Raw genomic sequence first — 23,934 nt, 5'->3', positions numbered from 1 at the left:
TAATTATTTGGAATGGTATCTTGTGTTCGGGAGTGGTATGTAGAGGAGTTTAATTATGTGGTGTGCTGTTTTTTTTGTGCCATGATGTGGAATTCTGTGGTATGGATTGAATGTACGTGGTGTGTTGTGTAATTGTGTTGAATGATGGGGTTTGCGGTTGAATTATGTGGTGTGGAATGGAAATGTTAAGAGTTGAATTGTGTGGTGTGGATTGTATAGGGAAGAGAAGGGGGATGGAGCACATAGTGGTGAGGGAATAAGCGCAAGAGATGAGAGGGAAAAGGGAAGGGTGATGGTGGAGCGGTGAGAAATAGAAACGATACAGAATGCTGAAGGTGGGGGCAAAAAAATAGAAGAAAGATGGAATCTGTAAGGAGACTGGTGTAGCTAGAGGGGGAGGAAGTGGGAGAGGCGAAGGTACGAGAAAGGTGGGAGATGATGGAGACCCTGTAGGACGTGGACATGGGAGGGTGACCGAAGGAGGACGAGGAGGAAGAGAGGACAATGGAACTGGGAGACAGAGAAACAGTTAAATATGTAGAAGTAGAAGGCAGAGACCCAGGTGCGAGAATGAGGGAATGTGGAAAATATGCAGGCGACGGTGGAAGAGTGGAGGTGGGAGAGAACCAGGGAATAAAAGTGGAGCAGAGGGAAACTGGGAAATCGGGGTAATGAGTGAAAGTGAGAGCGAGCAGTGGAGATTAACTGTTTATATTTTTTTATGGGCAATTGGTTGTCCCAGTTGTCTGTGCGTCGAGTAGGTCACTGAGGAATGTGCATGAGAAGGAACTATAGGGGAGAGCAAGGTTGAGGAAGAGAGGGGTAAAGTTAGTCATGAGAAAGTGAACTGGTGAAGCTGGAGTGGGTGGAAGATTAAGTGGTGCAGGTGGAGAACCAGAGAGATTAGGGTGAGAGAATGAGTGGCGAAAGTCAGTGCAAAACTGTGAAGGTTGGGGAAGTATGAGAGAAGATTGAAAAAGGAACTAGGCCAGAAGCAGCTCTTAAATGTAGGGCAGCGCAGAGTGCATGTGCATCTCTGAATACATGTTCTCCGTGGTGAGTAAAGAGCTGGGCAACCATGTGCATCCACGGCACGAAGTGGAGACCTAGTGTAGGCTGCCTGCCCAGCACCAAGTTCAGGTGATCACATGCAGTAAAGAGTCCTAAACCTGGAAATTAGAACCTTTGCATGCACTAGATTGCAGGGGTTAAAAGGAACAGTGAGAACGGCATGCCGTTGTAGGGTCAAGAACACAACTGGGATGGAATAGCTAAAGTGTTATTGGGATAGGCAGAGTGACAAGCACAGAGTGTCATGACCACTGGAAAAAAAGCCATTGAGACATGAGGAATATGAAAAGCAATGCCTGTGCAGGCTACTAGAGCACATCATGGACAGAGAAACAGTAGCGGCTATGAGAGCTATGCACGCCAAAGTGCACTAAAAGAGGGGAAGCAACAAAGCATGAGGGGAGTCAAAGAAGCAAGAGGCATGAATGGAGGAGAAATGAAAAGGAGGAGCAGAGAAGGGCGACAAGGAGAGAAAGGCAGAAGCGAGACAAAGAAAGTAGCAACAGCACATATGAAGGGAGAAAAAACGAAGAAAGAAGGAGCGAGAAGCAAGAAGCTGGGAAACACCTGGTCGAGGGGAAGACAGACGAACCCAGAAGGAGGAATAGCATTAGGCAGACGAACTAGATTTGTGTCTCCTGAAGAAAACATTTGCCAACTTGCAAAAGATCCTCAACTGCCCCGCTCATGTCATTCTTGGCCTGCAGTACACAGATGACATCACTGGCTTCTGGTCCTGATCACAAGGCCCTCCATGGCAGAGCCTGACCCAGCCTCATTGAGTGGTTACTGTCTTACTGAACCACCAGACACTTAAGGACAACCGTTCATATCCATTTTATACAACAAAACTGGTTGCGCATTTCATGCACGAGGTCACGCCCTTCAAAGCTCTGAAAAGGCACTTACCCGATCAGTCCTATTAACAGTCAGCCCTGAAATCCTATTATTTGATCAGCACTGCCCCTGTCTCAGCTGATCCTCAGCGGAGTCCTCCACTCCCTGCCCTATAGCGCCATCTTCTATTGTTTAGACGCTGTTATTCAAACAACGAATAAAACGAAATAAATAAATAGAAACGGTGGCGGAAGCAGCGAGAGGGAAAAGCGGAAGTAGTACGCGAGATAGGCAATGAGAACGTTATACAAAAAGTGAGATTGAAGACTAAAGTAGATATATACTAGAAAATAATGAAGTCGATATCGAAAAACACCAGACACTGGGGAAGCCTTCGAAAAATAGCTAAAAAACATAACGTAGACACCACATGATACATTACACTTTCTTCCAACTTCAGTTATCAAAATGGAAATAAATTTATCATATACACTTTCGCTTGGAGCACTGTGCACTGCAGAGTGCACCTTTTGTTCAATAACAGAAGTGAACACGGAGAAGCAGCCTCCGGTACGCGTGTCTGGAAGAGACGCCGTGCGCGAGCGAAATCTCAAGTCCGGGTGGACGGGGCCTAATGCCGACAGGGCGGACACCAACTCAGCTTCCACAGAAGCCAGGCACAAAAGCAAGGACAATAGTTCTTCTGCACATAGACATAAAACATTATAAATCAACCATGCCATCTTTCTAGTATTGTAACATTGCTGCCTGTGCTTAATTCCACTATTTCTGTTTTAATTAGAAATGAGAATAACCTTTAGGCAAGAGGCCAATATTCTGGTGTACATCTTGTTCATATTGGGCTATGGGACAGTATGAGGTGAGTAGTTCTGTGGTGTAGATCGTATTAAGCATATCACCCCCAACAGTTAGTGTAAGATCCTAGGCTGGAACTACTAGTTCAGATTTTTTATGAAAAGTGGCTGTAAATCCATTTGGGCATTATGCTTCCCCCTAAATCCATAGACCCATTGACATTTGAAAACGAATCCCCAGTTATTAGAGCCCCAAATTACCTTTGTGTATGATCAGGCATCACTAATGGGTTCTTCTGATCCAAACATACTCTTTGCTCACCCGCTCAAGGGGATTCCATTGTAGGAAGAGATCTGTACTCAAAATGCACCACTTCACCAGTTCAATTCTTGAGCAGAATTGTGCTAGCCTTATTTTGCTTGTACACTGTTTGACTGCCGCAGTTTTTTCTGTCTTGTTGATCTCTTCATAGAAAACCTGCTAGGCTCATAGCAACAATCTTACTGTTCAATTCATCTGTGGCAGTGTTCGCGGAGCCCTCTCTGCTTAAAAATTCAAATCACCACTATTGATATCGCAATTCCTTGTGCTGCTTCTTTAACACTGAATTCCCTTTTCAGCATATTCAACTCTGATTCTATGTCATTGCATCCACAAATGTTGCCACTCGTTCCTCTCCTAACCATGTTGTCTTTTTCATCACCTCTCAGCTCTTTTGGAGTACGTAGATCCCAGCAAAGGGTTCCATTACTGAATGCACCATCATAACAGCGTAATCTTACACATCGTGTGAGATAATTTCAGCTAATATTCAGCCCACTTACAGTAGAGAGGCTAGTCAGTATGCATTCAACAGGTGTGTAAGCAAAGTATGTGGAAGAAAAACGAAGTCCCTTTCCTTTGAATGTGTGATTCACCAAACATCAACTAAGCTAATTGCCTCCATTTTGCTCTTCAATCCCTTGTGTGCTGCCCCTGCTGTTGCATTTAAGTGGGAGTACTGTCAAGGTCTCATGACATACATTAAGTCAAATATGGACTCCAGGAAGTCTGCAAGAATAGTTCTTGCTCTGCAACGCATATGTCTCACTATGCCGCTATCTCCAGCCATCCAATTAAGGTCCCTCTCAATCATTTTCCTCAATTAACCCCTCCAATTTCTATCCTTTAAGTACAGTGCTTTCACCACACACTGCCTTCTGCTGGGGAAGCACAGAGTTGCATTTTCCTCCACCTCCTCAAGCAGCTTTTTACTGGTGCCACACCAGGCCATGAGCATGCTCTTCCCTTCAGCTCCTCCAGAGTACACAGGTAGATGGCCTTCTCAGCTCTAACATCCTTGAAAATCAAACTCCTGCACTGCCAGGATGACGACCGTGAAAAATCTTATGAACTTCTAAAATGATGCCCGATAGCTCCATTGTTTGTTCATCACCGGCTGATTGCTAATGAAGTGGCACAAACCTAGCACCGTGTCTCCAAGTGTGGTGAGTCCAAGCCAAGAGTTTGTTTAGACTCAGGCAGGGAAACCAGTGGATTGGCAAGCTCCTGTAGAAGCATGGCATAATACAGCAATCGTTTTCAGCACCATTTTAGAATCTCCCCAAGACCAGTTAAGATTCTCCATATATGGTCATTTTCCACCTTTTATAATTTTATACTGCTTCCTGTTCCTAATGATAAATAACCTTAATGCATATTTAACAAGCATTGCCATAGCCAATAGGTCTCGCTTTTGGGACCTTATAAGTATTTAGTTATGCAGCACAATATCCTGGGTGCAACAACACACTGTTGCATGGCTAAACACTCATAAGGTCCCAAAGGCGAGACCTATTGGATATGCCAATGCTTGTTTTGCATTGGATACCTAATGGAAAGGTTTGCCCCTTTATAGGCTTCACGATAAGCATAATGGTTGATTTGCTTTCTACAGCCTCATGGTAAGAGACACAAAACAGACAAATAGTCCAAAACTTTGATGGGAGACTTCATCACGCAGCATCCATTTTATGCTGTATCGGTTTTGTTTGGGATTTCTTGTATCTGTAGTTATTCCCGACTGACCCTGCTTAAACTCAAGTAACAGGCAGCAAGGTCCTTTGCATCTAACTCGCCTTGTGCCTTCTTCGAAATTTTTTAAGGCTCAGAAATATCACAATTTTAGGTCAGCAAAGATATTTGAGGCGGAAACAGATTCACTAAGGTAACAGCCTTACCCAAATGCATTCCTGGGACGGTGGTACAGTTGTTAACAAATGCAATTGTAATGCGCAAGAGCACTGTGTGCAAGGGGGGGTGCAGGATAACGATGAAAGGGGACGAGAGAGACCGAGGTGGAGCAAATGTATATGGAAGCAGATTAGAAGAAATGGGAGTGTAAGACACGGAGGGGGAAGTAGCAAAGAGTCGAAGCGGAAAGTAAAAGTGGCCACACGTAGAAAGTAAGAGGCACTGACAGAGTGAGGCGAAAAATGCAAGAAAGTGGGCAGGTTGGGCTAGAGTAGGGAGGAAAGGGAATAGGCAAGACAGGTAAAGATCGGAAAAAGTGACCTTGACGCAAGCCAGACGCAGAATACCTGCTGCGGTCTGCGGAGGGCATGACAGCTCTATTGAGATTAGGTGGGTGGTACAGGGAGGAGGAGCATTCAGGGGAGTTGGTGAGCGTGAGGTTGAACACAACAGCATTAGGAAGAAGAGGGCGGAGTTATATGCGAGCCACCCGGAGAGGCCGTACTTTGAGTGAGGATTGCTGGCAGGCTGAGGCAGACCGGACTGTGTCAGTCTTAAAAAAAAAAAAAGCACCTAGCTTCTGCTGCTGCATCCAGTTGTGTACGTACGATCTCACGGTTAGGAAAAATGGTCGTATCTTTGTAACACATCATGCTGCTGTTAAATCTTTAACGCATGAAAATTGAGGCGCTGGACTATAGCTGCTGTTCGTGCCTAGTTTCAGAACTGTGGAGGAAAGTCTGTGAAAAGGATGGCATGCTCGTGATGTCTGACGAGTCATACGATTTGCATCCCCCCTCCCAGCTAACGTTACCCAGGGAACCTGATGAGTTAAAAACAAGCGCGCGCCTCGCTCTAAAAGTGGGAGCGGTGGGGGGAGCGCGACAGCACACAAAGCGTTTCCTTTGCGGGAGCGAGCCAGGGGCACCATCTGTTTGTAAGTTAATTACAAACATAAGGTGTCAAGCTCGCTCCCGCAAGGCAATCGCCACACATGCACGCGTTGCCATTGAAGGCAATGGAACGCGTGCACGTTTTCGGCTGAAAAGCGATTGCAAAAGACCTTTTTGCCTATGCAGCGCATGCACGCTGTGTAGGCGAGACCTAAAAAGGAAATAGTTTAAATTCGAATTTTGTAACCATTTACTGAAAAGTAACTGATAACAGTTAATTTGGAATTTTTACAACTATAAGCGATTCACCAAGACGTAATAAAGAATAGCTTACTAATTATATATTATATATATATATATATATATATTACCTACTGGCGGTCGCCAGTAGGTAGTTATAGTTAGGACATATTTTCCATAGGAAATCCGCAACATTCTATTCCCAATAAGTCTGGCGCCGATTGATGAATCCTCGTGAAATTTTCCAAACTTTTGGCCAGCTCCGCTCCGCTCCTACCCTGAAAGTTCCGTGGCGAATCATCAAGCGGGGGCCGAGAAAAAAAGGGGGGGGTCCCAAAACGCATTTTCCCCATGCAATTTCCCATAGGATCTGTTGTTGCAGCTACAGCCCGAACCGCTGAACGGAATTACACCAAATTTGGCAAAGCGGTAGTCCTCAGTTCAGACTCGTGCCTTTTGCATAAATGGTGTGAATCCGTTCAGTAGTTCCTGAGAAAATTAGAGTTAAAAGTACATAAATATCTATGGCCGCGGAGGATCCGCGGACCGTACACGCACCGTACGCGCACCCTCCCCGAACCAAGCGCGCACCCTCTCAATTGCGCGCTGAATGCTAATTGGCTGTCGAGTGTCTCTCTACATTCGAAACCAGGAACTGTTGGCGGCCATTTTCTGCCTCGGTAGAAGCGAGGCTGAAGTAGTAAGGGGAATAAGTGTGTAAAACATATAAAGGGGGCAGAGTGGAAATACTCTGACCCTCTAGAGGTGCTTAGGGGGTCCCAGAAGGACCCCCTGGGGCCCCCCTTAAAAAAAAAAGGCGAAATGCGCACACAGTAGCTGCATCCTATCGCGTTGGGAACGCGGATCCACAGATTTTTTTTTAAAAAAAGACAAGAAATCATTGGTTGTATGACTACTTTGTACACTGAAAGGTAGGGCGTATATTTCTGTTTTTTAAAGGTATGATTCTTATTAGTTAATAAAAACAGATTGTAAGGAACATTATATATGATTAGCTGATATGTTGAAAAGTGAAGCACACTTCCTCTCTTGTGTAGGAACATTGTGTGCTAAACTTCTGACCTGTGTGCATAGTGCAGTGTTCTATGACCTGTTTCTATGGTAACAGGCAGAAGGCAGATTGGGGGAAGGGTTGAAATGTCTTTCAGTTGGAAAGGGTTGAAATGTTTAACCAATAGAAATGTGTGTTCGCTTTTGAGTTTATTTGTGAAGGATTGTGATTTGATGTTTACATGTATATGTGTGGAAAATGAAAGGGAAACTTTTCCATTCTTTGTTTTTGCTGAGAGGTGCACAGTGCAGAGATTCTGTAAAAGAAAATATGGTGAGTGACTGATATACTTCTCAATCTAAAAAACAACTTGAAAGGTGAGTTATTTAATTGTGAGGGGATGTATGTAGACTATTTTTATTTTAATCAGACTAATGTATTTCTTCTGCTAAAGTGTAGGGAGTACTTTTTTTCTCTACAATCTTATTGACAGTGTGTGTGCATGTAGAAACCATTCTGTGATAAGCATTTGTGTTTTTCATGTGTTTGCAGACAGATAACTGTGCGGTTTTTATATTTTGGTAGAATTAGAAACCAGTCGTTTATGAATTTGTAAAATGAGTTATGTTATGTTTCTATACTAAAATGTAGTACTACTTCTAGATGAAGAAATGTGTTTTGGTATAGTGCAAGGGATAGTGTTGTTTGTCTAGAATCACACAATGAGTCTGTGTGCATTTGGGAACCACTGTGAGAGAAGCATTTGGTAACATGTATTTGCTGACAGATAACTGTTTTAACCGGTCATGTTGTGAAGTTTTAGTAGCATTAGAAGACAGTTATGGCTTATGATTTGATTAAATGAGTCAGGCTTTGACAGAAAAGTGCAGTCCTGAAATATGTAGATTGTGTGAGGTTCCCTTACCACTTGCACTGTAGTGAAGGAGTTTTGGTAAACTCCTAGGGATAGTGGTGCTTGTCTAGAATCACACTGAGTCTGTGTGCATTTGGGAACCACTGTGAGAAACATTTGGTAACATTGTGTATTTTTTAGCAGATAACTCTTTTAAAACCGGTCATGTTGTCAAGTTTTAGTAGCATTAGAAGCTAGTCTTGGCCTATGCATTGATAAAATGAGTCAGGATTTGACACTAAGGTGCAGTACCGTGTGCTATTCTGTTCACTGTGGCAGAACTGAAAATGTAAAAGTTTTACCTAAGCACTGTCCTAGAAGTAGTCTGATTATTTAGTCAGTTTCTAAGTACCAAATAGATTGCTTCAAATAAAAGTGTTCTGACATACTATACACTGGTCTTTTACACCTTCAATTCCCTAGTCAGTATCCATACACTTGCAGGAAACATCCTGTCACTCCCTTTGCAGTCCTCTAGTGACCCATTCAACACCATGTACAAATCCACGCCAAAACCCAAACACTTATAAATTCACCAAGACACTCTCTTTCCAGTACTCTAATGATTCAGTCACTGCCTAAGTATTCATGCACTGAGCCAGTCCTTATCACATGGACTGCTTCAAACCCCTATCCACTATGCATGCAGTCTTCTAACCACATAGACACTGGTCTTTCACACTTTCAATTTCCTAGTCAGTATCCTTACAGTCCAGCAAACATCTTGTCACTGCCTTTGCACTCCTCTAGTGACCCATTCAGTACCAAGTACTAATCCATTCCCTGTACGAAAAGCCTAGCACTTATAAATTCACCTAGGCACTCTCCTTGCTGTACTCTAATCATTCAGTCAGTACCCAAGTAGTGATGCAGTGAGCCAGGTCTTAGCACATGGACTGCTTTAAATGCCTATGCAGTATGGATGCAGTCCTCTAATCACCTACACAGTTGTGTTACACACCTTCAATTCCCTAGTTAGTATTCATACACTTCTAGCAAACACCCTGTCACTCACTCACCCAGTGTGTCTCCTTATAGTACTGTAATCATTTAGTCAGTTAGCATGTAGAGTTTTAGTGAGGTAGGCTTTAGGGCATGAACTGCTTCAAAGTAGTATGTACTATGCATGTAGTGTTTTAACCATCGTCGCACTTGTGGTTCAGGGACATAGTTTCTTAGTAAGTATTTATATAAAATGTGTTTGTACAGTAATGGAATAGTATAATTTTGAAAGTTACTATACATTTATTTTTTACAGATACAGAACAGGAGTGTTTCTCATCTGTTTGCACTCTTCTTGTGCAAGATTGTTTGGATGAAGGGTCCTTCGGTGTTTCATCATACTTGCTGTGCCGCATGAGTATTTTTTGTTAGTATCCCCTCGTAACAGAACTCTTTTGAAAATCTTGTGCATGAGAAAGGTGGTATTGGTCTTTGTTTTCCCCTCGAGAAAAGTAGAAAATTTCCACATCACTGAAAACGTTGTGGGCGTGGTGCATCCTCCAAAAATTCAACTTTAGATTTGGTGAATATTTTATAGCGACATCATTTACAGTTTTTGTAAGTTAAAGTTAAAAAATGTTGTTAGCTGTGTGCATTTTATATTTCTGGGATTTGTATTTTGAGAATGGCATGTTGTTTTTTTTTTTTAACAATCTTTGAGATTGTGGTTTTTTTGCCCGCTGTTAAGTGACGAGTACGATTGAAATCACTATTTTTAGTGAAATTTAATATATTCTGAGAACAGCAAAAAAATTACTTTGTGGAAATTATGCTGTGTTGTATAAAATGTATTATTACATGTTATAATTGTTTTTTCCTTTTCTTTCACAGATCCAAATTTTAAAATAAGCAATTTATATTTGAATGAAAAACAAAAAAATGTATACCATTTTTTATTCCTATTACTTTGTAGGTATGTTTAACTAAGTCTCAATATGCAGAATAAGGAGGCCTGCAAGAAGCTACAAAGTTGAAACACGTTTCTAAAAACACTCTGTTTATGTTGTTTTGAAATCTGACCATAATCAGATATCATGTGACCTGCAAAAAAAAGATTTGAGGGGTTCATAATATTTCACCTTTTTAGCTGTTGAAGGACCGCAATCATTTCAATCATTCTTCTTTGAACATCTTTGTAGACAAAACTCTGTGCTTACCTTCTATCATTCGCAAGGAATTTTAAATCCGGAAATATGTCACTTTTTGTAACATAGTTATTGTGCAAGATACTCTTATATTTACAAAGAGAGGAAAAGGCACTCTGTGCACTTTTTATACTCCATGTAGCTATAACCTCATCATGCACACCACTTTGTGTTGAAAGGGTGTTGTATAAGTGTTGTTGTGCATGATTGCACTGAATACTCATAGAACAAGACATGTCTAGATTTATCAGAAATCTCGATGTGTGTGAATGCTGCACCATTCTAAAATTGGTGTAGGAAAGCACAACAAGGAGCATTGTTTTCATTTCTCCACATTTTTATATCTTCAATGCATGCTGAAATGTTCAGCATACATTGAAGGAGAAAAATGCATTTTCTCATTGTTTTTGTGCAGGCAGGTGTGTCTTCCTGCAGAAAAACAAACAGCACATGACACAGATATCCTTGCACTATGGTGCAAGGGTGCCTCTGTCACCACATGGCTGCAGTTTAAGCAGCCGTGCAGAGAGAAGCATAGATTTGCAACATATTTATGTACATATTTTGCATCCCTGTGCTTCGGAAGTACTACAGCACACTGTAGTTAAGAGGTTACTGTGTGATGCTGCAGCACTTCCTCATAGTTCTGCACTTATACATTCACCATACGCTACTAATGCATTCATTCACTCAATTACATACTACACATACATTAATCTAAACTTTCACACACTAACAAAGAAATGTAGCTCTTTTTTAAACCAGGGAAGTTAGTTCTTACAAGAACTTTTTATTTCTTCTTTTATAATTTTTTGGGGGTTTTCTGAACAATTTTTAAATTTTGTTGGTTTTTCTGCAAAAGCAAAAAACAAAAAACACAGGAGAAACCAAACAATGAACTTCAGGGAACAATAAAAAAAAATTAAAAAACTAGCACATGTGACTTTCTTGGCGGCGGCAGATCAGATCGATCGACTACTCACCATAGCACAAAGTCACATTGCACTTAGTGCAGAGCACTTTTAAAAATTGAAATGGAGGACGGATGTCCAAGGTTTGGGCTGATGGATGCACTCTTGATGTGCTTGGCTGCGATGAGGTGGATGGCGCAGAAGCAGGAGTGTTTCTCATCCGTCTGCACTCTTCTCGTGCAAGATTGTTTGGATGAAGGGTCCTCATGTGCTTCATCATACTTGCCGTGCCGCAAGAGTATTTCTTGTTAGGATCCCCTCCCGATAGGACTCTTTTGCAAATCTTGCACGTGACCAAGGTGGCATTGGTCATATTCTGCCCCTCAGGAAAAGTAAAAAATGTCCACACCACTGAAGAAAAACGTTTGAGTGGTGCCTCCGGCAAAAATTCATCCTCAGAAGTATGAGGTGATGCAGGTGATGCCTGCTGCCCTGAAGCCATTTTTGGTTGAAAAAAGTTAGAGCGAAGTTTAAACTAAGTCTAAAAAATCTTCTTCTCTCCAAAGAGATGGTGCTCTAAAGAAGGTCAAAGAAGAATGATTGAAATGGGTGGGGTCTTTCAATAGTTAGAAGAGGAAGTGTAATGAACCAATCAAATCTCTTTTTTTTGCAGGTCACAAGGGATCCGCGCACCGTGCGCTTACGCAGCACGCACCCTGCGCGCATCCGGGAAATTTAATTAAAAAGAAATATAGGATTAGATGTAAAAATATATTAGTTTTAAGACTAGTTTAGAGTTTGTCTTCAATTAATATTCACATGAAATATATATGTATTTCAATGGCCCAAAGCTTTTGAGGAAGCACTCGACAGCAAATGAAAACCAAAAGGATTATTTTCACAAAGGAACCAGCATTTGCATTCCAGTAAGCATTCATAGCGCCTGACGCGTTTCAAGGCTCCTGCCTTTTCTTCAGAGGCGACTTACAAGATGTGAATGTTTCCAGAGAGCTTTTTATTCACAGCTGCATGTTGTTTGTTAATTGCTTTGCTCAGTGTGTTTATCTTTTCAGTGCATGCTGGAATGAGTAGTTCAGTACAGTTCAATCACGCCCTTTAGTAGGTTCTGTTTAGCCATTCACGCTTTTAAAATTCATTATTTCCTTCAATGGGACCCAGAGTACAGAGCTGGTTAAAATTACCTCACTTGCTGTGCTGCAACAGGCATGGATTTTAACCAGCTCTGTACTCTGGGTCCCATTGAAGGAAATAATGAATTTAAAAATTTTTTTTTTTAATTCGCGGGGGTGCGCCCACCGTGCGCGCACGGTGAAAACCAAAAAAAAAAAAAATTTTTAATACGTAGTTTATTGTAAAATAAATATATATAAAAAAAATACATAAATAAATTAGTGTTTAAAAAACCGTACAAATTCACTGAAAAAACCATAGGTTTCACACAGGTTATAGTTAGGTGGATATTTCACTCGTAAAAAACCAATGAAATTCCCCCGTTATAGTTAGTTCAGACAACTATAACTCGTGCGCATCACACATGGTCAGTGGCATCACTCCATGACATCACCCTTGTGATAGAGTGGCGGTCGCGCGAGTTATAGTTGTCTGAACTATCACAAGGGTGATGTCATGGAGTGATGCCACTGACCATGTGTGATGCGCACGAGTTATAGTTGTCTGAACTATCACAAGGGTGATGTCATGGAGTGATGCCACTGACCATGTGTGATGCGCACGAGTTATAGTTGTCTGAACTAACTATAACGGGGGAATTTCATTGGTTTTTTACGAGTGAAATGTCCACCTAACTATAACATGTGTGAAACCTATGGTTTTTTGAGTGAATATATATATATATATATATATATATATATATATATATATATATATTTTTTTTTTTAAATGTTAAATATTTCGCGGGATCCGCGCACCTACCACGTCATAGACGTAGATGATGCATCACGGGAGCTCGTAAACGTTGCGTTACGTACATCGAACGTGTCGCGTATAGGCTGGGAGTCGCGTACTAGACGCATTGCGATAGCGCACTAAACATGTACCCAACTCGTACCATGCGCGGATGCCACTGCGTAGGGATCGGGAACGGTGCGCGGACCCAAAAACATTGAAAAAAATATATAAAGTAAAGTTTTGCACATATAGTTAAAAAAATATTTTGAAAAATATAAAAAAATATGTTTGAAAAACCCATTAAGTTCAAATAATATTTTTTAATTTTTAAAAGAATTAATTGAAAAAATAAGTTTAAAAAATGGTGATAAAAAATAAAAAAAAGAATTAATGAAATTGACACGGAATTTGAAAAATATAGAAATCCAATCAAAATCATTAAAACAGGATATCTTCAGAGTTAAGTTATAGATAAGAATTAGCATTTAAAAAACCTTTGAAATTCACTGAAAAAACCATAGGTTTCAGAGGTGTTAGTTAGCTGGACATTTCCCTCGTACAAAACCCTAGAAATTCCCCTGTTATAGTTAGTTCAGCTAACTATAACTCGCGCCCCCGCAATGCACTGCTGAGGACGTCACATATTACATCACTCATGACATGGTCAGTGACATCACTGATGACATCACTGATGACATCTCAAATGACATCACTGATGACATCATCCATGTGATAAATTAGTGCATCTTCTCACACCCTAATATAACCTTTGATACACCGACCCAAAATTTCAGACGGCCATTTTGAAAACCATAGATACTCCAATACAAATAACTACATACCCACTCATTAAATCTTAGGTCTACATACACCTCCACTCACTCACCTTTACAGTCACTCATTCTTACAGTCACTCCGTACAAGATTATCATATGCAATTATACACCTACATAGACACACACACCACCAATCATCCATAGAGGTACTCTCACACCTAGTCAGTCATGCAAATAATTAATCACACTCCCATTTACTCACCTACGCAGTTATACACACTCAAGCTCACTTACTCATAAAAATAGTACCACTTTCTTACGCTCTTATACAATCATTGATACAAGCACACACTCATCCATACAGCCACTCACACTCACATATACCCACTTATACTTACACGCATATATACTGCCTTTCACATATGTAGTCACACGTACCACTGAGATATACATTCAATCCCTAACACACCCATACATACACTCAACCATACAGTTCATCACAGATGCACTCTTAAAACCATGCACCCATAGAATCACCCACTCACATCTATGCATAGAGTCACACACACCCTACCCACACAAACACTCAGGCACCCATACAGATACTCAGACAACCAATCAATAACCCATATAGAACCTCATATAGCTATTCATAAACCATGCAGCCACTTATACACCTACACACAGACACATACAGACATTCACACAGTTTAGTCACTAGTCTGCAGTGATATACATTTAATGACACACAGAGTCAGTTACGCACCTATAAAATCATCCATTCACACACTTGTACACCCACTCATTCTTCCACAGGCCTTTCACTATAAATATATAAAAGATATTTAAACTTTACAGAAACACAGTCACTGGATGACGTCATCAGTGATGTCACTGACCATGTCATGAGTGACGTAATATGCGACGTCATCAGCAGTGCATTGCGGGGGCGCGAGTTATAGTTAGCTGAACTAACTATAACAGGGGAATTTATAGGGTTTTGTACGAGGGAAATTAACAGCTAACTATAACACCCCTGAAACCTATGGTTTTTTCAGTGAATTTCTAAGGTTTTTTAAATGCAGATTCCTAACTATAACGCCCCTGAAACCTTTGTTTTTTTCAGTATATATATTATATACACACACACACACACACACACACACACATAGAAAAATTTAGGAAAAGATTACTTGTATTAGAGAGAAACGCTCTTCGTCATCCTATCAAAGATGAAAAACTGAGGAATAGTAATTATTAAAACTCTAGCAATTTAGAGAGTTTGCCTCGTGAATGCACAGAACTCCGACCAACTTTTCTTATGCTGTACCAGCACTCTGTGGATCAGAAACCCTACCAAACCGGAGCGAAGATAACGACTCCTAGTTTTTATGGTTAAACAGCAATCATTAATACACCTCGAGGCCAAAATGATTAGCTATGCTGTAAGCTTGCCAAGTAATGTAACCAATTTACCCTCCTTACAAACGTTTGAAAGGATACAGCCAGCTCAGCCCCAACATCCGTGGCCCATATGCTGTAGAAAGGATTGCTCAGCTGTACACCTCTGCAAAGAAGAACAAACATATTTATAGCAGTAGATCAGGTCAATTTCACTTAGTGGAATGTTGAACATTTTTTCATATTTTTCTGAATGAGGATTAAATAAATTGAACTTAGTCTGGAGAATTTACACAGAGAAACACCTGGGGCTGTATTACACATTATCACGGTTTGCGCCTGGCGCACTTTCCAAAAGGTGCGCTGAACACATACAGTGATAATGCGCTCCATTATGGTGTATGTGATGCTCCCAGGTGAGCCGTGAACTCGTGCTGCCCCCAGGGCAGGGCATTCATATGAAAACACTGGGCAGCCGCTCCGTGTTTTCACAGTGCAGGCGGCAACTACCTGCACTTACAAAGGGTATTAGAGATCCCCTTCCAGACGGGTGTAGTCAGTTACTGCACCCGCCGGCAAGGGGATGTCGGGGGGGGAGGGGTCAATGGGCTGCTGTCAGGAGGCGCACTGACAGCGCACCACCTTTTAAATGGCGCACTGCAAGGGGCCTCCTGAGGGATTCTTGGACTCTGCGCCCGCGTGTGTAATATGGCGTGGGCGCAGAGTCAAAGTAATGACCTCATTTGCATAGGGCACTCTCCTATGCAAATGAGGGAACACCCTCTGTTGATAGCGCTGGCACTTTAAGTGCGCCAGCGCTATCAGTATTATAGAAGGGGACGCGTCTGCATCCCCGTCTATAACAAAGTGCCTTGGGGGTGCGCAAAGCGGGTGCAAGCGCCCATTGCGCCCTCGGGGCACCATCTATAATACGGCCCCTGGTAGTTTACAGTTTGTGTAACTAATAGACATTATGAGTGTAGGTCTTTTGAGACACAATTAAGTGCATCTTAAATCATTAAAGTTTCAAAATCTCTTCATGTAGTGTTAAAATAGTGCAAGTGCTGGCACAAATTAATAAAGTATTTTTGTAAATAAAAGACCAATCACTAAACATTTGAAAGTTGTTCTTAGTGATTACAGTTCTAGAAATATGTATTCACTGTCCATTATTACGTCTTAGCAAATCTTATAGGGATTAGCACGAAGAACTACTCCGGGAGTACTGTGCCAAGATCTATAGGTGTAGGAGACCATGGTTTCCTTCCGACGCACCATTTCTCTCAAGGATCCAGCAGACACCCAGGATGAATACATCATACACAAGCCCTGAAAAGGCTATGAATAATAAGGAGAGGATGAAAACATCCAAGACTACATGAGACCTCTGCATTGCACCTACCGCATCACTGATGAGGCAGGCAGATTGTGCCAGTTAGTGTTAGCTCATAACAGAATTGGCAAGAAAGCAATACGAAAAAAAAGGGCTCCGCAGCCACTAAAGGCAATTAACAAGAGCAAATTGGAAGATAGTGAAATAGCGGAGTCCCTCTCCGCCATCCATCTCCATGTCTAACTTATCCCTGCACAGGAAGTTTAAAAGTTTAAATTCCCACATGCAGTTCAGTGTTTTGTTTGCACCATAAACTGGATTTTATTTATTTTTTCATATTAAAGTGCTAACCCAGCTTAATCTGAGTTTGTTTGAAACATGTAGAGGGCACAAGGAAAGGCCAAGTGGCCGTAGTTGAGAGCCAGGATCAGTTTTGCTCTCCCAACGGCTTGTTTGGATAAATACACCAGCGCTGTTGTCCATTGTTGAATAGTCGTGCCTACATCCAGGATTGAAAGAGCGGTAGGATTATTTTTTCTGTTGCCCATGTTTCCAGTTCCTTCAAAAGGATGCAGGAATAGGCTTTGGCTTCAAAAATCGAGAAGAGCTACGAGCTGATAATTTTCCAGGTAGAGGCGGTCAAGCTTTTTATGAATGGAGAAGATGATTGAGCCCCTCCAGGAGAACAGGGTCATTGGTGTGGCAAAAGCGCGGTTAGATTTGTCACCCAGACGTCTTGCACCGTTTTGAACACAGAAGAAGAGATCCTGTTCGGCCCTGGGGCCCAGTCATTGCTCATTTTCATAACAGCTGCCAAAACGGCAAATTCTGTGATAGGCATTCCATGTTGGACCCACGGATCAGGGGCAGGGTGGGATGTCATGAAGGAGCTGCTGCCACCATCGGGCCAGTTGCATATAGCTGTTCCACATGACTGATCTAGTCCCTCTCCGCCACCCCCATTCTCTTTGGACTGTCCTGGATTGCCAAGATGGTTTATCTGTCTTGACAGACAAGAAGGGTTCTTGTCCTTTAAAAGAGAGAATTCGAAGCCACTCTGCTACTATGTACTACCTTTTATGCTGCCATATTTTCTGCCTTAGAGCAGCGATGGATTGGCGGTCTTTTTTGATACCACTTCTCCTAGCGGCTAGGACCTTACAGACAATGATCTTGAGGGCGATCAGCTCCTTGGTTCGATGGGGATGGGTGGGGGAGGGGGGGGGGAAGAGTGGGGGGGGCACTTCTTGAGATGGAGGAGCTGTTGCTCGGCGGTTGTCGTTGTCCATTCATCAGCTCTTGTTGGAGGTCCACTACAAGGACTTCCCAGTGCCTTGTAGTTGTAGTTAAGCTGGTTAGCTTATTGCCTGTCTTTATCTAAATGCAGGCTAGAGGTTTGCCTCCCAGTTTTAGTTGACCATTTGATTCTGTAGAGGACCTTGTGGTGTCATACACAAGTCCCTAATGTTCAAGTCCCTAGCTATGATTGCCTGGTTGGAAGTCATTAATTCAGCAACTCATCTATCACGGAGCCTTTTTCTTCTGGTGCTATGCAGGGCTGAAATAGCAGTTTATTAGCAGCAGACATAGGACTTGGGTAATAGGCTTTAAGTCTCTGATAAGCAAGGCTTGGAGGCTGTATGAGTTGGTGGGTATTATGGGTGCCATGATTTTTCGAGCGTGTTTGATGAAGATTGAAAGACTGCCGGACAGTACACCAAATAAGTTTAATTTTGTGGCTGACACATGAAATTCGTAGTACCCTGCGAGCGACGTGGGTGGTATGGTGCATAGCTCCTGGAGGCATAATAGGTCACCATTAAGAAGGTAGTTTAAAGAGGACTTGTCCTCAGAGTTTCTTGAGTCCTGCCCCATTCCAGGAGAGTATGGTCAGTTGTTGGCTACAACCTTTCTCCCAGATGAATTTCCTTTCCGTCTGAGTCCGATGTTAGGGACGATGCCTAAGGGGGCTTTGACCCACTGCGAGGTCTTCCATGGGTGTCCAGAAGTACGCTGCTCTTTGGTTGTTGCTGAAAGTTATTCAGATGACTTTAGAAGCCTTGAGCCATGTTTGATGGTTTCTATTGCTGTTGTTACTATTTGTGCCGCACAAAACAGACAGACCCCTTTTCCCAATTTTTGGGAGGGGATGGCAAATAAAGGAAATGCGGGAATTTCTCCAAGCAGAGGGGCTGAATATCTAAACCCCATTCTGCTAGCTGTAGCACGTCTTTAAGTCCTGAAAGTTGGTGTCACTGTTAGCGAAGTCCCACCAGTGTGGATTCACCGTGGGTGTCCTAAGAGAGATTCTGGAATCTTACCCATACAAGGTCATCTGAGTGAATGAAAGCCATAGATGGAATGGGTTTGAATAAGCAAACGATACTACTCCTATTTACGATGTCTTGTGGGCCTTTGATGTGGTACTAAGGGGGTTTAGCACTACCTCATGAGTGCAGTTTTTCATATAAGACTGGGGGCATTGCTGATTCGGATCTGTATGCTTTAGTTGGATTTTGTGGTCCTGTGCCCAGTGGCTCTATCGTGTGGTTTTCATTTAGGCTGTCTGGAATCGCTATGATGAGGAGCCGCCTGTTGGGCGACGAGGGCAATGAGAGTAGTCATGGAGGGGTCCCTGCTGAGTGCTCCAAGAGTACAGTCCTTGAATCATTTACTGGGGTGAACCGAGTGCTGGTATCCATCTTCTTGCTGTGGGACAGTTTGTGCCTGTGCTCTTGGGCTGGGCTTGCCTCAACAAGAGCCTGGCATTTCTGTATGATCCAGGAAGGGAGAGGGATCTTGAACAGAGCTCAGTTTGAAGGACTGGGTATAATGGAACAAGATTATTTTCTCTCAGCGTCGGGCGGTTTAGAATGGGAGGGTGTAACGCCGCTCTTTTTTTTCTGGCTTTTGTGTGCTGTTTCCTCAGCTTTTTCTTGGCCCTTCTAGACAGAGGGTACCCGGATGTCATGGGGCTGGTTGGTGCCTAGGTATTGTTCTCTTTGGGGGTTGACATTGGGGCAGGAGCTTGGCCCGGTTAGGGAGAGTACAGATTCGGACCATACAAGAGGGACCAGGGGGCCCTGGCTGGGTTCAGGAATGTCAAGTTTAAAATTGAGCTAAAGAGTGTACCCTCTGCACCTGCAGGCTCCTGAGTAGGTTTGCAGTGGTCTTTCAAACAGAGGTGTTTTTGCTATGGAGTTTTGTGCTGCATTTATGGCTGTCAAGGGCAGGTCCTCAATACTATTGGTAGCTTGCATTTCTGGAAATGATCCCCTGGTCACTTCTGGCATTCTAAACCACTTTGGGATGAGCTTTCCATGTTAGACTCCAGGATTTGTAGGAAGGAGGCTGTGAGTTCCCCATGTCGATGTTTTCAGCAGGAAAGCTGGTCGCAAGCTGGGTTGTTCCTGTGCAAGCGAACAGTGTGTTCCACTTTGACTCCTCAGAGCTGAGAAACCTGTAGTGATGAATTTGTGCAGCAACTGCATGCACTTTTTTCAAGGGCTCTCCTGCACACTATGATTTTTTTATGGTTCCTTAGATTTTGCTACAGGTGCCTGGGAGTTGAAAGAGGTATTGGATGGTTGCTGAAGGTTAGTGGAATCATGTAAAAAACGGCCCTGACCCCAGGGCACGCGTGTGATCTTTGCTCCACGTAGGATGTGATGGAGTTGGAGTGGACTGGGCTTGTGCTCGGGGCAACCATGGAATAGGTCATTTCTGTACCATCTGATTTGCCAGCGATGGAGGGAACCGGGGAGAACCCTTAGCTGGGGCAGTTTGTAAGAACTCCGTAATGAGGCCTTTTTGAAGAGCCTTAGAGGGTGATTTTGGGGGTGAATGCACCTCTGCTGTGCTCCAAGTGTACCTTGTTGTGACTGGGGGAAAGGCTTTGAGCGGGAGGAGTGTTTCCTTCTGAGCACCATGCTGATGGAGCAGCGAGCGACTTGTAGGAGCTTCAAGATGGCTTTGTTGCAGCGTTGTTGTTGCTGTCAGGGGGAGTTGAAGCAGGTGCGAGGCCTAGCTAGATGCTCTTCGCATTAGTGTGGCTGCTAAATTATTTCTTACTCCTGCCAATGTTCTTAATTTAAAATGGACCCTCAATGCGCCATGGGGTAGCGTAAAGGACTACTGGGGGATGATCCTTATGTTGGTGTAAAGGTGCATGCGTCCTGGCATGTAGGCTTGAGGCAATTTCTGTCCAGGGAGCCAGTGAAGCTCCCAGAGTTAAGGGGGGTGTTTAGAGTTCCTCTAGGAAGATCCAGGAGGAGTCTAGATGAGGCATTCTGTATGGTCTTCAGTCAGAGGCAGAGGTGAGCTGTGATCCCTGCATAGAGAGCAATGCCATAGTCCAGTCGGCTGGAGAGGAGGGCCTAGGTGATGGTGCGTCTTGAGCCTGGGTGTATCCATTCGAAGATCTTATGAAGCAGGAGGAGGAAACTGATTTGAACCAAGTAATCATGGTTAGCTTGCTGTCCACAATAATGCATAGGTTCCTAGCGTGGTCAGTGGGGGTAAGAGTAGGTCTGAGTTCTGGGGGCATCCAGGATGCATCTCATGGGGAGCTTTTGTTTCCAAAAATCAGTACCTCGGTCTTGTCCATATTGAGCTTCAGGCAGCTGTCCACCCAGTTGGCAATGTCTGTCATGCAGATGTGGAGGTTGGTCTTGGTGGCATCTTCAGAGAGTTAGAGGATGAGATGTGAGTCGTCGGCATAGGATATGAGGAGAGTCCGTGGGTTTAGGTGATGCTGGCCAGAGGGGTCATAAGTGTTGAAGAAGGTGGGGCTGAGCGAGGATCGTTGGAGTACTCTACAGAGTATTTCTTTGGGTTCAGAGGTGATGGGGGGGCGGACTTTTTGTATTCTTCCAGGGGGGAAAGATGCGATCCATATGTGTGTGGCTCCTTTGGTGCCCATGTTGTGCAGCCTTGTGATAAGTGTGTGGTGGGGGACCATATCGAACGCTGCTGGCTTTGCATAGGTTGAATATGTGGTAAGGGCATGGGACCGTTTGGGCCCCTGAGTGGACAGAGTTCATAATGGAGGTGGTGTCCGGTGGAGGCAGCTGGCTCCATTTGGTTAGTCGCATGTCTGTAGGGGTTGATGGATAGTTGTGTTGCTCGTAGAAGTTAGTTAGTGGCCTTGGGTCTGAAGTTTCTGTAGATGTTGGTTATCTTGTCGTGGAAGAAGTATGCAAAGTCGAAGAGTTCCTGTGAGGGGTAATGTTTATTGCAGCGGAGGGATTGGAGAATTTGTTGACGATGTTGAAGACTTCTTTGTGGTTATTGGAGCTCGATTTAATGCATGAGGCGAACACCTTTTTCTTAAATTCTCTCAGCTGTCTGCTGTACAAACTGAGGGCGGTCTTGAAGGTTATCTTGACAGTTGTGTCCTTGCTGGTGCACCAGCTCCTTTCCAGTTGTTTATAGTGTCATTTAGCGGTTCTAAAGGTCTTCAATGTACCAGCTATCCTGCTTGGTGGACCTTTTGTGGGTGTTGTTGCCGATGGGCGCAACGCTGTCGGCATAGTTGGTGATCAAAATGTTGAAGTTTCGGATGTTCTGATCTAGGTTTTTGGAGGAGATGGGGTGGTGTTGCGGGCACTGATCCATGTGTCCTTTGAGACTTTGTCCAATGCTCCCCGCCACTGCTGAAGCAGACTGGAGGTGGGGGTCCGTGAACTGGGGATGCTGAAGGGGATGATGGAGTGGTCGGTCCAGGTGAGTTCCGTGGTGTGGCTGAACCGGATGGGGTTGCAGGAGGTGAAGATTGGGTCTAGATTGTGCCCTGCAGTGTGTGTGTTTGGGTTTGTGGACCAGTTGGGTGAATCAGATGTTGTTCATGCTGTTGAGGAGGTTGGGAGTGTTGATGTAATTGTGGTCGCCAAGGAAAATGCAGTTGTTGGAGTTTATGGCGAGGGGCGATTAAGTCAACGAAGCTGAAGGCGGCTGGACGTGGCCCTGGAGGACGGGAGGAGAGGGTGCCCTGTGATTCTTTTTTTTTGCTGTCTGTTGGGAGTCGGAAGCGGAGGTGTTCCATGGGTAGGGTGATGTTGTCATTTATGGTAATGCTTTGGATGGATTCCTTGTGTACGATGGCAATCCCTCCACCAGGTTTTTGATGCGGTCGTAGTGGGTGATCTTGAATCCTTCTGATATTGAGGGTGCGGAAATAAGTTGAGCCAGGTCTCAGAGAGAAAAGGAAATCAGGGGTGAGGGTGAAGATTAGGTCCTAAATGTCAGTAGTGTTTGCATAGTGTGCATATGTTGAGAAGGGTGCATGCGAGTTGGTGTTTTTTTTGTGGTGTGTTCGGAGTGGGGCTGGTTGGTGGGCTTGTATGTATGGCGTGGCAAGTGAAGTGGCAGTGGGTGCAGGTGAAAGATCCTAGAGTGGAGCGTGGGTCGGTGCAGTAGCAATGTTTGTTGAGGTGTCTTTGGGAAGTAGGGGGAATCGAGGGTGTAGCACTGGGTGATGGTGTATCTTTCCAGGAGTCATGGTGCTGGGAAAATTGGGTTGTCTTTGGCACACCAGTGGCATGGTCATGCTGCAGCCTGCATTAAGGAGGGCCTGGTGTAGGCAGGACTTTGTTAGCAGGAAGAATGGTGAGTGGGAAAACCCAGACAGCTGCTATGTCACTGAATTAGACTGGAACAAGCAGAAACTGGGGCCACAGGCATGGGGCAAGTTAGGTGTTCAGGTGACTGTCCCTTCACCTATTCTGACTTACTTTACTTGACCTCTACTCTCCGTACACTTTGCTTCTTAAGGTTTGTCTCTTAACATTCTTCAAGTAAGAATACAGTATGCATGTATTTATTTGATAATCCACTTGTAATTTGAGTTTGTATTATAGCGTTTTGTTTAATGGATGACAGACTTATCTTAACATGTTGGGTTTTTGTAAAGCATAGCCTTATTACTGTGGTTATGCTGTGCTATATCAAAATGTAAATAAACTACTCTGGATTGCTTTACATATCAGCTAGTTCCAAATTTACATTTCATTACTGATACTATTAATATACGCTTGTGTTTTGCATTTGAAATTTGGTTCATAAAGAATTCACTGTTCTCTCTGCACTAATTACAAATTATGTCAGTCAAAAACAGATCTGTATCAGTGCTTAGTGTCATGTCCATGCTCCTTATATAAATTAACAATTTAGGTTTTTAGCACATCGGTGTTTATATTCCACATTTCCAATACTACAATTTCGGAACAAAAGTGTCCAAAGCAGTGTTTAATGATTTTTTTCTTGCCAGCCATCCTTTGCCAGACCTCTATATTCTCCTATTCTGTTTGGATCCCAGAAACCATCTCTTTGAGAGGCAGCTATTGCTTGATAGGCCATTTATCACCAGTAGTCTTGGTAAGAGGAGTTCTTTGGATACAAGGTAAAAGAAGTATAATTTCAAGAT

General features: G+C 43.2%; 1 protein-coding gene across 3 annotated transcripts in view; it reads right to left on the bottom strand.

The window, feature by feature from the left end:
* The window catches only part of WLS (Wnt ligand secretion mediator), a 271,286-nt gene that overhangs the window by 75,758 nt on the left and 171,594 nt on the right, over positions 1-23,934 (bottom strand). For all 3 annotated transcript variants that reach the window (XR_014960654.1, XM_085602300.1, XM_085602302.1), the window contains one exon: positions 15,281-15,344. Coding sequence is in view for 2 of the 3 variants with exons in the window: in XM_085602300.1 (XP_085458426.1) it covers positions 15,281-15,344 (64 nt within the window). In the remaining variant the exon portion in view is untranslated. The remainder of the gene's footprint in view (positions 1-15,280; positions 15,345-23,934) is intronic.

Source organism: Triturus cristatus, chromosome 4_2 (assembly GCF_964204655.1).
Source record: "Triturus cristatus chromosome 4_2, aTriCri1.1, whole genome shotgun sequence".
In the NCBI taxonomy this organism is placed as follows: Eukaryota; Metazoa; Chordata; class Amphibia; order Caudata; family Salamandridae; genus Triturus; species Triturus cristatus.
Note: the sequence above shows the minus strand (reverse complement) of the source record. Positions and strands in the feature narration are given on the sequence as shown.